Here is a 15,876-nt window from a genome sequence, read left to right as displayed (position 1 = left end):
TGAAACGCATTGTTGTGGAACCCCGGTAACCAAAGTAAACATTTTAAGTAATTTTTGAAGCTCAGAAAACATTGTTACCCGATCGATTTTTGCACATTTCGGGCATTTGCGTAGCTATGACGAACTTTTAAAGTAGCCTATCGTTCAATCCGGGCACTGTTTCTTATATATATGCAAAATTTTTCAACGATCGGTCTAAAATTGTAGATTTGTATAGAGAACATACACACACATAGAGACAGACAGAAAATCAATTTTATATACTTGGTGTTCTGTAAGTGCTAGCACGGCTTTTATCGTGCACGACTCAATCGCCCGTCGTAGAGAGACGATTTCAATTTAAAAAATGCTCAACAGGCGTACAGAAATTACCCTGTACCAGTTTTAAGAGTGAAAATACAGTGTGTAACAAAATAAAAATCTAAATTTTTATACAGTCCTCCTGTGCTCTAACTTTCAATTAGAAAGTTGTTGCCCTGCCTCTCCTGATGCCAAAAAATCCCTGTTTCTTGGTGCAATATTAGCAGAGATATTCCAATTCGAAAAATGGAGAAAAATTGGGAAAGAATAGCGTTAAATGCGGGTAAAACGGTTTTTCCGCATTTAACACTGTTTATTCCCAAATTTCCTCCGTTTTTCTAATTGGAATATCTCAGCGAATATTGCACTAAGAAACATGGATATTTTTTTGGCCTCAGGAGAGGCAGGGCAACAACTTTCTAATTGAAAGTTAGAGCTCAGAGGGACCGTATAAAAATTTAGATTTTTATTTTGTTACACACTGTATTTTCACTCTTAAAACTGGTACAGGGTAATTTCTGGGCGCCTGTTGAACATTTTTTAAATTGATGTCAAAGTCTCATCAAAGTATGATATAAAAATCATAATTCTATTACGGACGGTTGGCGAGATAAAGGCCGGGCTAGCACTTACAGGACACCCTGTATATAGACCATAATAATTTTATATCGAATGTTGCAAAAAATTTGTCTCATTACTTTAAAGCAGGGGTCTTCAACGCATGGCCCACGGGCTACATTTAGCCCTCGGTGGTTTTTGTCGTGGCCCACCGATCATTTATAGAATAGTTGGAAACATTGAAAAAAGATCAATTTTAGGATAAATGAAAGAAATAATTCTAGAATAACTGAGAGGGATAATTCTAGAATAACTGAGAGGGATAATTCTAGAATAACTGAGAGGGATAATTCTAGAATAACTGAGAGGGATAATTCTAGAATAAATGAAAGAAATAATTCTGGAACAAATTGAAGACAACTCAGAATAAATGAAAGTAAGATTTGCAGAATTGATGAAAGAAAAGATTCCAGAATTGATGAGAGAAAGAATTGCAGGATTGATGAAAGAAAGGATTCCAGAATTGATGAAAGAAAAGATTCCAGAATTGATGAGAGAAATAATGTTCCAGCATTGATGAGAGAAATAATGTTCCAGCATTGATGAGAGAAATAATGTCCCAGCATTGATGAAAATACAGAATTACTGAAAGAAATAATTTTTTAATTTTTGAAACAAATAATTTCAGAATTAGCGAAAAAAATATCTCATCAATCAATGAGAAATAATTTTGTATTTTCTGATATAAAATCATTTCACAATCAATAAAAGAATAATTTCATAATTATTGAAAGAAATGATTTCAAGATATACAGGGTGACAGCTATCGACCGCCCAATGATTACACACGTGATTTCTTGTGAAAAACTAATGTACAAAAGTGCTATCAGTTTTTTGATCTGACCCATAATTAATGAGTTATAACGCTTTAAAAATTGATGATGTCACTTCAAAATCGCGCCAAATTCACCAAACGTAGAGATGTTTAGTGGTGTCGCGAGTTCGATACCCGGTTCGTCCTTGTCAGAAAACTTTCCTGACACAGGGGTACAACAAAAAACGGCGACATGACCGCCGAAAAAATTGTTACCGCAGTGAGCCCCCCATCGCGGTGCGTACCAACCTCTCGATGAGTATAAAAAAAAAAACAAGCCTGCCGTTCGGAATCGGCAATAAATTGTAGGTCCCGGTCTAATTAGCCCTCGTGTGCAGAAAATGACCGTGGTGCGACAAAAATGATCAAATGACCAAACGTATAACTTGGCATTTTTGGAAATGCCAAATTCTTTTTATATTAAACCCCACACAGAAATTTTTTTTCCTCACACTTTTCAGGAAAGAGAAAAAAAAATTTTTTTTATTAGTGAATCAGAGAGAATATGTTCTTTGCATCTCACATCGCCAGCTTTACAGAGGGTATAGAAAAGCGTTCAGTCATTTTGTTTTATCCTCCAGAAAGTACCGAGTCTATTTTATTTATTTATTTATTTTGGATTATAATTTCTAATTTGATGGCGTTCAGCATACGAGAATATTGTGACATGCACCTTATATTAGGTGCACGTCACTCACACTTCCGGCACAACTCACTCGGTAGTAAATTAGACATGGCGATAGATCGAAGTTGTGCTCGGTTTGAAAGAAAGAAAAAGAAAAATCTCTTCCTCTTATCAAACCTACCCTTGAAACATTTTGAGAGGGATGAAGTTGTTTTCGAATAATACACTGGCTCTAATAACTATCAAAAAACTAAACGTTTGCGAGTAGAATAAAATAGCCCAAATTTTAGGTCAGAAAAAAAAAATTCATGTTTCCCCCCAAAGGAATTTCAATGGTTTTAGGGTCTATTGGGGCTGCTGATTTCAAAACTGATGTTGGTTTTGCCGAATTGACTTTAGTTTTTGAGATAATGCATAACATCAATATTTCAATATACAAGGTATACGGAAAACTGGATGTTGTGAAGATATTTATTATTTGAGATGTTAATTTTTTTCAGGAAGGAAAAACTCATCTCTGCCTCTACCGGGAGTCGAACCCGGGTCCCTCGATTGCCGGACGAGTGCTCTGACCACTAAACTCCTTCCTTAAAAAAGAAAATCATCTCAAATAATAAATATCTTCATAACAGTCTTCCGTATATCTTGTATTAACAAGTGAAGAGCGATATTCATGTCATATAGTCTGCAACCACAAATTTTTGCGTGGAGAGAAATATTTTTCTTTTTTTCTCTTTCAACTTTTTATTTACTTTCCTATTTTATTCACATTTATATCACTACCAAACATCAGTGATCTTTATGTAATGATATCAAGTTTATTAATGATTTTACACAGTTTCAATGTGATTTGTATGCTGCTTAAGGCATGAGCGGATCTAGAGCTCGCTGTTGGGAGGGGGATTTTGTAACATAAATATAAATAAGTAAAATGAGTTATACACTGTGAATAGAAGGGCCATTTTGTCTCGTATTTTCCGGATTAGTCTCGTTATTTGTTTTTTTCTCCGTCCCGAATTTTTTGAAAAAAATATGTGCTGTTTTTTCCTATTTTTCAGTCAAAGTTTTCTTGAATTTGTTATCTAATCAAAAACGTTGATGCAGGTAATTTTCAACGCAATATTACCATATAAAATTTCCGAAAATTTCATGAATCATCGCATTTTTTTTGGTGGAGAAATCGGTGTTATCCCCCCCATAGATCCGCGACTGGCTTATGGTATTACCATAGAAAAATTCAACTTTCACTCTAACTCAAAAACTAGAGCCGATCATAGGCGGGGATAGACTTGGAAGTCTGGGGGGGTGGCACGATGATGATGTTGATGTCAATTCATATACACATATATAGATAGATAGATAGAACCGCTCACAACCCCGGACTGATGCAAAGCACCTTACTTCCGTTCCCTCAAAAAAGGCAGAGTTGTGTCGGAAAAGTAAGCAAAGATTTATAGTGGTGGCTTCCCTTGCCCCGTGCTCGCAAGTTTCGAATTACTCGCGTCGTTCTCCCCAGGAAGACAGCCATCAACCAATGCAACATACAAGCCATTTGACAAAAATGGGTGACTGAATCCAATGACTAGGGAGAAAAATTGCACGTGCGCCCAGTGGCACATAAGGGCCGGAGACCGCAGCCTGGGATTCCGAAAGAAATGTGGAAAAGACTTGTGGGCAAGAAAGAAGAGGAAGAAGCTGGCAAGTTGAAGTGGGAGAGCTTTGAGAATGATCAAAATACACAATACACAATGTATACAAATTACATATATACCGCGCCTCGACTGTGACGGAAAACGAAGAAACAAAGCCTCCGTCCACAGTGCTGAGCAGTTTTGCCTGACCTATTGCAGAGTATGCAATATACACACACACACACACACAGAATTCACACAGAGCCTGCACTGCAACGGGAATCATCAAACAGAGCCTCCGTTGACAGTGCTGGGCATTCACATTTGAATTACATGCATATATTATTTACTTTACAAAAATTTCCCTTTTTTTATACCATTGGGAATGCACAAAAACATTACTCTATGAAGGTAGCATTGGGTACAAATATCACCATAAACTCATACAAATATATATTCAAGGTTACAAATTACTATCATACTAAAAAAGTGCGGCGGGAACAATCAAATACAGCCCCTGTTCACAGTGCTGGGTGGCAGCGATTACATTTGAATTACCCACACATATTTACATAATATACGCTAATTACAAAATATAAATTCCCATTTTTATAATAATTGTTGATACACATAAACATTACTATGTACGTCACATATTCACAACAAATGCCATAATGAGCTCCTACTAATATACAAGGTTACTAAACCACCATCATACTATGAAATTGTATATACAAAAACATTCATAAATTATACAGGGTGTATTACTCAAATGTTATGGTTTAGGAGCCCAAGTGCGCCCCTCTATATGGAACCCGCATCCGTTTCAGATTCCACTTCCGAATCACTAGTGGATTGTTCACTACTTCCAGTTATTATCAAAATAGTTTCTTTATAATTTATCAGATAGCCCAAGACTTGTTGTAGTTTCCTCGTTGCAGATCTTTGTAAAATAATTTTCCGTTTCCACAAGATCTCTCGTCCGTTCGGTGGCGCCTGTAAATGGTATCCCTTTGTGTACTCACACTGTGTTACATAGTGTATCACGCTTCCCGGATGGCCGCATCTACACGTACTGGTCTGGCTGATTTTGAACCTTTGCATGTATTCACCGAATGGACCGTGTTCTGTGAGGAACATTACTATTTCTCTCGGCATGACTTCTTTCATTTTACCCACTTTTGGTATTACGTCGAAGACTTTTCTTCCAGTTGTGCATATTTGCCAATGGTGTTGCCATTTCTCTGACCCTTCTTGCAAGAGCAGATTTTTAATGTAGGATGCCGGTAATTTCATTAGATGGTTTTCATGTTGGTGTTTTGTAGCCTCTTTTGCGAATTTATCCGCCATTTCATTCCCCTCAATGCCTACATGAGCTTTCACCCATCGTATTGCAATCTTCCTGTGGTCCATTAGTGTTTTTCTAATGTCATGCACTAGGCTATAAGGGGATTCTACGTCTCGTATTGCTTGTATACATGACATGCTGTCTGTCTTTATAGTTGATTTTTCTGCACAATTTTTTGCATAACTGACCGCCATCCAGATTGCGTATAACTCTGCTTGAAATACAGTGTTGTTATTTAGCAATCGGCAGTTCCATTTGTCTGTTACTTCACCCATGTATATACTGATGTAGGCGGCCCCTACGCCATCCACGGTCTTTGAACCGTCTGTGAAAATAATTCGATTTGTTGATTCTTCTACATCTATGGTCAAGACCTGTGTTGGCAAAATATCTTTCACCGGGTGATACGTCCATGGTGGATGTTTATGCTCTACATCTGTAGGAAGATATGTTACATTGTTTATATTAATCTCGCGCTTTAGCCTTAAATTTGCTTTCTGTACTTCGTTTTCCAAAAGTATATGTAGAGGAGGATTGTTAGTTAATACTTGTAACGCACTGTTTGGTGTTATGGAATAGGCTCCAGTGATGAATAGCAGGAATTTTCTTTGAAGAGAGTCCACTTTTGTTCTTAGTTGTTGTTTGGGATCACCGAACCATGCGATAACACCATATGCTATAATGCGGATGGCGACCACTTTATAAAGCGTATTTCTAATTTTCGTATTAATGTCCCATGCAGGACCAGCCATTCTTTTAAAATTTATACACATATATACATTAGATCAGTCCACTCAACCTTTGACGCTGGGGAGGGGGGGGGACAATGCTCCCCCAAGCCCCCCCCCCGTGTCTCCGCCTATGAAGCCCATGTGATAAAACCAATGTTTGTCAGATTCGGAATCAGCGCCCCAGAAGCACCCTAAAATCACTGAAATATCCTTGAGAACAAAATCAGTGTTGTTCAACCTGTAATCTGATTAAAACGACAACGTAAAATAGCGATCACGCAGTAAACACGTACGCACTGTTTGCACCTTCCCTCAAAAAATTTGACTTGATAGTGAAGGCAAACAAATTGCCACATTTGGGCAAAAAAGTGTTGATGTGGCTAAAAAAAAATTTCACACAGATCTCATTTAGCTAACGCTATACAAATCTGGTGATAATTTTGCCAACATAATGGGCGAAGCTTACACGTAAGGTGTACGTAATAACAAGGTTATAGTATCACACTACATGGAGAGAAAAAGCGCCAATCGTGAAAGAAGAAGACCGAACTTGGCTTCTAATGGGATTGAATGTTTCAGTTCATTTTCAAGAAGTGACAACCCGCTGCTGGCAGAGAAATGTACTTTCGTTCAGAGTTCGGCACATAACTGACCGTTAGAAAAATGACACGTCGCAAAATTTCAAAAGCTTATAACGCACTTAATATTCTCCTATCCAAAAACGGAAAACACTTTTCTGGATTAGTTTTTCACAAAGAATCACGTGTGTAATCATTGGGCGGTCGATAGTTGCCACCCTGTATAGAGAAGAAAAATAATTTCTGAATTACCGAAATATATAATTACAGAATCATTGAAGTGAATTCAAATCAAAATTAATCTAAGAATTAATTAATTTGATCAGAAATTAATCAAAAACTTTTTTCCAGAATTAGTGTAAATATATTTTAAAAACTAATCTCAAAATTGATAATTAATTAAAAAAATAATAATTTAAGAATAAATAAAAATTAATTCATGGCCCAATTTTCTCCTTCTATCAAGATGTCACTAAATTACATCAGCTTCGGGGGAAGTTTGAATTTGGCCCGCCGCGTCTGAAAGGTTGAAGACCCGTGCTTTAAAAAGCATAGTTTCCCAAACTTTTTTTTCCATCACCACCATCATCAAAATTTTTTCCTTCTCATCACCTCCAACTCTCAAAAAAAAACCAATAGAATCTTATACTAAACCCATATTTTCCACACTGACCTTTCCATCCCTCCTGAACCGCATCGCTCAGAAGGTACTGGCGAGAAATTCGGATGATCTCTATTTGACGAATGGGCGAAAAATATGGTAATCGTGTCCTAACCTAACCGCAATTTAAAGAAAGGTAAAGTAGTCGAAGGAGAAAAAACAAATGAGAGAGAGAGAGAAAAGGTATAATATATATATTATATTATATATTATATACATAAGTGCAGATAAGAGATAGTAGATAAGAGAGAATGTAGTTTTTCATTGCATCCAACCACTTCTCTTTTGCTCTTATACGTATATACATGGTGTTTCAAAAAGAATCATCCGATTTAAAAAAATCATAACTATTCGGCTTTTAATTCGTTTTGATCGAATAATGCATAGGTAGAAAGAGGGAAAGAGGGAAATCTCGATTTTCACGCAGTTGTCGACAGGTAGCGCTAACGCTCTTCCTTCGGCCGCTACTTCAGTGTTTGTCAAGATGGCGACTGCACAACAGAAATCGTTTTGTGTTCTCAGCTTCGCGAAATGTGAGTCCTTAACAATTGTTCATCGCGCTTGTCGTCGGCAATACTCTGGTGTTGAACTTCCTACCGCTCAGAGCATTAGGCGATGGGATAAACAATTCCGAAATACGGGTTGTCTGTGTAAAAGGAAATCCCCTGGCCGTCCCCGCATGTCAGACGAAAATGTGGAGCGCATCCGACAGAGTTTCACACGTAGTTCACAGAAATCCGCTCGTAGAGGATGCAAACATACTCGCAAAAGTTTGGGACAAATTTAACTACCGTATAGACATATGCCGTGCATCCCAAGGTGGACATATTGAGCACTTTTTATTTGGTTTGTAAAAAACTTTATGAATAGCTATGTAATATAAAATTAATCTTAAGTGTCTATGTGTTCAATATTTTTCGTAATATACGCCTTTCAAATCGGGTGATTCTTTTTGAAACAACCCTGTAGTACAAGGATACATCATATGTGGGGAAAAAGTCGCAAATAATTGTATAGAAATAAAAAGCAGGTAAAAAGAACAACTTCGTATATAGAGGGTTACAACAAAGCCTTGCGGTGCTGAGAAGAGAGGAAAGCGCTTGTTTCACATTATTCCACGGAAATTTGGATGCAATATTACGTCTTTTATCGTAAAGTGGTTAAGGGACCATCTTGCCCACTTTGGGAAACACTGCTTTAAAAGAAAGTGATATTGTAAATAAGATTCTCTGAATATTTTTCAAAAGCTTAACAGGAAAAATTTACATGTTGAACTTCGTTTCTTCAATTTTTAATCGTATTTTCTCACGGAAAAATGTTTGTTTTGTATTTTTTTACATCTTAGATACATTACATGGAAAGTCATCCTGATGCTAAATTCAAAGCACCTTCTGACTGGACGAAATGAGCTGTGAAGGGGGTCAGTTAAAATCCACATCACATGAATTAACCATAACTCATTAACTTAAAAGTAAATGTTAATATGAATTCAGAAACCTAGAAAAATTTATAAAAAAAAACAAAAATTAATCAATAAAAGATATTCTAATTTTGAATGGTGTTATTTTTTGTTGTTTCTTTCTATGGGATGCGTGGAAAGATTATTCCTTCCGAAGAACCAGTCAATAAACTTTATATGTGTGTTGTGAATTTCAGATTAAAATTCAAATCACACAATTATGTTCAATTTCAGATCAGTTGTACAGTGTGTCTCAAATTGTTTGCCCTAAGGACTATCTCTACAACAGTTGGCTTTAGAAATGTATACTTCTAATTACAAAAAGTTTTCAAAAGACATGTGGCTTTTCAAGATATCATAACTTTTTTGAGGGTCATATACATAAAAGAATATATAAAATAACTTTTTATACAGTCCCTGTGTAGTGACGGACTCGCATCGCAAGGATTCGGGTTCAAACCCCACCGTCGCAGCAGTGGTTGCCGGCTGAAGTTGGTTTTCTGTGGTTCCCAACTTCAAGCCGCGAATGCGAGCAGATCTCCCCGTTAAAAGTCTCGCCGCAAAGAGGAACAGGCCTACACAACGTTTCAATTATTCATGCATTACACTCCACTCACTATGAGTTGAGAAAAAACTCATAGTTTAAAAATTGATTGCAGATGGCAGCACTACACATAACAAGCATTACACAGAAAAAAACTTCGCAGAAGGTTCACTATACATAATACACACACATTCCAACATGTACCAATTCGTTAGAAGTTCGCAGAGGAATATAGACGAGGTGCATGTCTGGTTTAGTAGTAGTAGTCCCCGTGTACCAAAACTTCCAATTAGTGAAATGTAGATCCTGCTCCGAAATGTCATCCATATTTTTATATACAGTGAAACCTGTACGAGACGGAACGTCAAGGGACTAAAATAATATTCCGTTTTAGACAGATTTCCGTTTTGTAAAGGTGCAAATAAAAAGCACTAATCATTGAGCGGACTATATGTTGATTCCGTTTAAGACAGGTTTCCGTCTCATACAGTGTCCGTCTTGGACACGTTTCACTGTACAATATTTTTATGGAGATACTTGACTTCGAATTTTTCAGCATTTACACTAATGATTGAGGGTGTGACTCGCAAATTGCGAAAACGTAAATTAAACTCAAAGAGTAAAAATTTTGAAAAAAATGTAATTGTGATTAAAAAGATCAGTAGTTTCACTCTTCAATAATTTTAATGATGAAGCCTTCCCAATCAAGTTGTTTCACAATCAAACCATCTTTTCATTTGCGTTTATTATGTGACTAGTGGTCAGCCGCGGACCTAAGGTAATATGTTGGGAGGGGCGATTTATTGTTTAGGTTCCCAGTAATACTGGCGGAGATAACTTGGAAGTCTAGGGGGGGGGGGGGGCACGGTCATTATTGCTGGGGGGGGCGCATGATGATGACGGTGTCAATTCATATATACATATATACATTAGATCAGTCGACTCCACTTTTGATCCCCCCCCCCCGTATCTCCGCCCATGCCGAGGAGATAGACTCGGAAGTCTGGGAGAGCAAGGTCATTATTGCTGGGGGGGGGGGGGGCACGATGATGATGATGATGTCAATTCCTACACAACATATACATTAGATCTGCCCACTCCCTTTTTGACGTTGGTAGTATCTCCGCCCATGATGCCCAGTATCAACCCTATTTTATGGGACAGACGATTTTTCCTATATTATCCAGCTCTTGGGAGGGGCGATCACATGATATATACAATTTTTTTGTAAATGATTTCCTACATTTCACCAATTTGTTGTTTTGTCACACGAAGACTGTAAAAAAAGTTTATTTTTGCTTTTTATGCAATTAAAAAATTACAACATTTTGAGAAAACGTATGTCATTCGAAAATTATTTGTTGAGATATTTGAATTCGAAAATAGAGGAAAGAAGAGCATAATGAGCTTGTCCGTTAGTTTATGCAGTTTTTTTTTTCTCCCTAACTTTTCTCCGATTTTTTGATTGAAATATCTCCACGAATATTGCAGTTGGAACCAATTGCGACCGAAATTAAACGTCGTATAAATGAGGTTCCATTGTGTATCGTATTTCTATATTAGCGGACAAATTTTTTGTTCCCATGGGTGTCCGTTATTGACAGGTTCTACAGTACCATGAACGGGTAAAAATAATTAATTGGTTTTATGAAGAGAAGAAAGGGTAATTTTTCCATATTTATCGGACTTGCCAACTTTTTTTGGGTAAATTAATCAAAATTTCTTTATCGAAACGATTGGTGATTATGCATAGGGATTAGCGCACTAACCTCTCGATTGAGTATAAAAAAAACAAGCCTGCCGTTCGGAACTGAGAATAAATTGTAGGTCCCGGTCTAATTAGGGGCCGTTCAAGTACTACGTAAGCAGATTTTCAGCCATTTTTGACCCCCCCCCCCACTCTTGTCAGCAAAAGTCAGCAAAACACTTACCCCCTCCCCCCCTCGATGCTGACGTAATACTTGAATGACCCCTTAGCCCTCGTGTGCAGAAAATGACCGTGGTGTGACAAAAATGATCAAAGTGATTATGCATAACTACCGGTGTGCAAGTCCGTAGAAACTTTGAAAATTCATAAAAACCGGAAAAATAACCGAAATAAAAAACGGTTTGCAGGGTTAGCATCGCTAGGTTACAGGAATTATTTTAACACAAGAATTATTTTTTCCTGTTATTTTAATTAAAATAACAGGAATTATTTTAATTTATTTTATTATTTTAAAAATAACTGAAAAACAGCCGATGGATGACGCTGGTGCGAGCGACTTCGTTGGAAATATGCAAATGAGACGGTTATAAGAACTTGCGCTCCACAACCAGTTCACCATTTTAAACCGTGTATGTAAACAAGGATGCTGAGTGCGAAAGATAAAGCTTTGTTGGTGAATTTGTTTTCATGAACCAGGAATCAACAACCATTGCCTTGCGTAAATTCCGAGTTCAGAAGAATGTGAGGACTGGAAAAGGGCCTATAACATCGCCAGGTCTCATAAAGCTTGTTTAGTGGTTTGAGGGAACTGGAATGTGGAAAAAATGGAACGCTGGAGGATCGTGTAAGGCTAAGCGCAAATTGAGGCGCGTGCAGCGTTCGCGGGACCCGAGTGCGATGACGTCAAAACGCCCCACGCGTAGAGAGGGGATGCGCATATTGGAACGCGTTTCAAGTGCACGAGCGTTTTCAAAAGGAAACGATTTCGGGGCCTGCAACCTTGGCATTTGGGAGGCTCCCGCAGCCTGGATATTATATATTGGTCATTAAAATTTACATTAATGAAGACATAACATTAATTAAAATATAAAGTACGGGAATTTGCTGAAAAATATATTAAAATACCGTATATATATATATATATGTATGTATGTGTATATATACAGTATATATATATATGTAAAAGTGGATTTTTTATTTTGTCTCTAAAATTTAATAAAAATTATGGATGCATAAAAATTAATTAAAATTCAGAATTAATGACAATTTATAAAATTTGGAAACAATCACAAAATTAGTGAAAATTCGCTGTAACAATGAATTCCATAATGAATTCCTAAATTAATGAATGCAATAATGAATTCCGAAATTAATGAATCCCATAATGAATTCCGAAATTAATGAATCCCATAATGAATTCATAAATTAATGAATCCCAAAATTAATTCCGAAATTAGAAATATCTTCATAATGAAAAAAAATTTAGAGCTAATGAAAAGTCAAAACCTTGGAAAGAACAATAATATTTAATAAAAATTCAGAACGAAATAAAGTAATTCAGGAATTAATTAGAGAAATAATTGATAATACCGTGGTTAACGTTGATATTAAACAACATTTTTTATAAGAGAATGCGAACTCTATCAAAATGACTATTTAATTTTTAAAAAAACCTGCCGAATACGAAGAATCGTGCGCGCGGGAGACAAAAATCTGCCGCCAACAGCAGCGCCAACGAGTGCGCGCGTACACGCGCTTAGCGTAGTGTCACCTCGTCGTGGCCCCCACATCCTGATGCAGGGTCCCCCAGGCTGGGATCTTTTACGTGCCCCCCGACCAGACTTTCACGGGGACTCCTTTATGATGAATTTATAGCATGGAAAACAAAAAAAAAAAGATTAAAATCACCCCGGTCCCTAGGGCTGGAGCTTTGTCAGCCAACCCCTTGTGGGGGCCATGCACCTCGTGTATCAATTTGTGCTGTCCTTCTGATTTTCGTTGGCCGCAAAACAGAGTGCTGCCCTGCTTCGTGTCGCGAACGCTGCACGTGCCTCAATTTGCGCTTTGCCTTAAGGCGCGTATACACTAGCGCGCCGATCGTGAAACGCACGACCCCCTGCAGCGGTTCTAATCCGCTCGTGGGTACACAAACTCTTCCTTTGTGTTCCTTTCTTTCCTTCGTTGAAAAAACCGATTCCAGGTGGGTCCAGTTAAAACAGCTCAAGAATCGTTCACAACACCGTACAAATTACTGAACAACCATTTGCGAATGCTTTCATTGCGAGATCCGATCGCTAGTGTATATGGACCTTTAGAGTCGGACGACCATGTTTAAGGAAGGCACGTTCGTCGCGTTTTGCAGCCGAAATGGAAGCGTTAGCGTCCAAATCAGCTGCGAAGACCAGCAGTGCTCATGAATCTGTCAGACGCTTGGTCTTACCACCAGCCCAAGCGTCTGACAGCTCAGCACCTCAGCACGCAATATTCTTCATGGAATCCTTGATCTGTACCTATACAGGTTGCAGTCGTGTCATGAACTTTTACCAGTGGATACCGTACAGAGGGAAGCATTTGCGAGGTGGGCTTTCTTCAAAATCTAACAGAATCCCACCTGGGTCTTTAACATCTTGTGGACGGATGAAGCTAATTTTTCGCTTCATGGCGACATTAATACCCGTAACTGTCGCATCTGGGCGACGATTGTGGGTATGGGGATATTTGAAATCCCGGCTGTATCGATCCGGTCCGATGCGATCAACCGAGAGGTGTCATGTATGCATCCGGACCTACCGCACTCTGCCATTGCTGGATTTGTGACTCGCCTGCAATGCGTTATCCCCTGTGGTGGTGGTGGTCATGTGGAACACATACTGCTGTAATAAACAATTTGGAGGCATTCTGTTCGTTATTCGCGCATCTTTCTTTGACTTGTATACTTCAGCTCCCCCTATCGGCTGTTTTTGAGCTTTTTTTTTCCCTGTCTTAAAAACATTCCCGTTACCTAGCGATGCTAACCCTACAAACCGTTTTTTACTTCGGTTATTTTTCTCGGTTTTTATGAATTTTTAAAGTTTCTACACGGACTTTTTGTCCATCTTGTATTGCGGTTATTTTTCGAAAAGAAAAAGAAAAAAGAAAGAAAAAAGAAGAGAGAATCTATGGGCAGTGCACCTATATACGTACAGTACATAGCGATTTTGGCTCAAATAAAAATACACTCTCTCTCTCGAGCTCTTTTTGTTTACCCCTGAAGGAGATTTTGGGGGAAGACGAAAAAAAAATCGACATGATATGTTATGACATAAAATATCGCCGTTTGTTTGAACGCATCAATATGAAGCGATTGAAACAAAAGGTTTTTTTTAATTGGGGGAGGCCGAGGGGCCCCAAAAATAGCCCCCCCCCCCCGAATGCAACGTATGCTTGTGTGGATTTGAAAATTGTAACAAACCGTACATAAACAACTGACATCTTTTCATGGATCTTGTTCCAGATACCCGGTGAGTAACGGTAAAGCCTCCTATGAGGCTCCTAGGAGGCCTTGGTAAGGTGTGGCCACAACATGACTGTCATGCCATCACAGGCATGAACTTACTTTTTTATTTTTATTTTCGTACTAGACCCCGATCGCAAAATTGACTCGTACACCTCCCCCAAGAATATGTGTGTGGTCGCAACAGAGAACGAGCGGTACCTTTTGTCGGCACAAAACGTCATTCAACTGTATACATCGCTCTCAAACTTTGAACAATCACCCAGACTGCATGTCTCCGCAGCAAATAGGGGTTGCCAACCTTCTACCAACTCAGGGCGCACTATCATCACTAATTCAACGCCAGGTCCTTTGTACAGGCACGGTAAGAACCAGAAAGCACCGGTTACAGTGACCGCTACTGTACAAAAGAACAGTCACGTACACCAGCGGCGAGCTCACTCTTGTACACTTGGCGAGCTCGTCATCGCCAAGGTGTGAAAACGTCGAGAAAAACGGGATTCCTAGCGCCAGGACAGTCAACATGTAGTTGTTACGAAGCGAGGTTTTTTGCGGGACCTCCTGATGATCGTGCTTGTTGCTTTGCAAAATCTCGCCATTGTGCAACTTAAAATGTAGTTGATGTCACTAAGAAGACAGAGCACCTAGCGTAAGCTTTGATCGGAAACATTTAACGACGATTAATGGTGATAATGTTCCTGTAATCCATCTGCAATTGTTGGTTTGCATCGGCACCGACGATCCTCAGCAAAGGACATTCCCATCATGAACTTTGGTTGAAAACGTCTTCCTACGACGATCGACAATAATATTTATGAGGAACCTCATCAGACTTTTTTTTCGTACACGTTTTTATTAATTTAATGCAGAGCCATTGATATAAATAGATACAGTAATATGATCAATAATATGATAATATGATTTAAATAGATATAAATCATATATATGTAAGCATTTTCTTTTTGTGAGAATCTCCCTTATGCAATGTTAAAATAAATGTGATTTTATACGTTTTGTTAACCCCACCGAGTTTCCGAATTGAAGTTTTTGTTGGTATTTTTTGTCTTGCTATATTTTCACCTCTTCCCCCTTTTCAGGTATTCTTCACTCTGGTGACAAATCCATTTTTATTTAACCTCACCATTTAGCAGATTTCACTATAATGACTCTAAAAGAAGACATATTTTCTCTTTCAAGAAACTAATGAGGAACGTATGTTAGAAGTTCAATTTGATTTTTTTTTAAAAAAAAAAAGCTTTGTAAATCAGATTCCACAATCATGACACCCCCCCCCCCTCCCCCACTTCCAATTCTGTTTTTGAAACAGAAAAAAGTTTGAGGTGCAAAATATATATTGTTATTCCAT

General features: G+C 38.1%; 1 protein-coding gene across 1 annotated transcript in view; it reads left to right on the top strand.

Moving 5' to 3' along the window:
* The window catches only part of LOC149074196 (uncharacterized), a 30,302-nt gene extending 21,442 nt beyond the window's left edge, over positions 1 to 8,860 (top strand). Inside the window, exon 9 of the mRNA XM_089247349.1 lies at positions 8,652 to 8,860. Within this exon, the coding sequence (XP_089103475.1) occupies positions 8,652 to 8,721 (70 nt within the window). The 3' untranslated portion in view covers positions 8,722 to 8,860. The remainder of the gene's footprint in view (positions 1 to 8,651) is intronic.
* The last annotated feature ends 7,016 nt before the right edge of the window (positions 8,861 to 15,876 follow it).

The sequence above is a fragment of the Pholcus phalangioides genome, unplaced genomic scaffold (assembly GCF_987345545.1).
Source record: "Pholcus phalangioides strain wild (caught in Gottingen) unplaced genomic scaffold, Ppha-v1.0 ptg000017l_1, whole genome shotgun sequence".
In the NCBI taxonomy this organism is placed as follows: Eukaryota; Metazoa; Arthropoda; class Arachnida; order Araneae; family Pholcidae; genus Pholcus; species Pholcus phalangioides.
The sequence above is the reverse complement of the archived record's forward strand: the minus strand, read 5'-3'. Positions and strand labels throughout refer to the sequence as shown.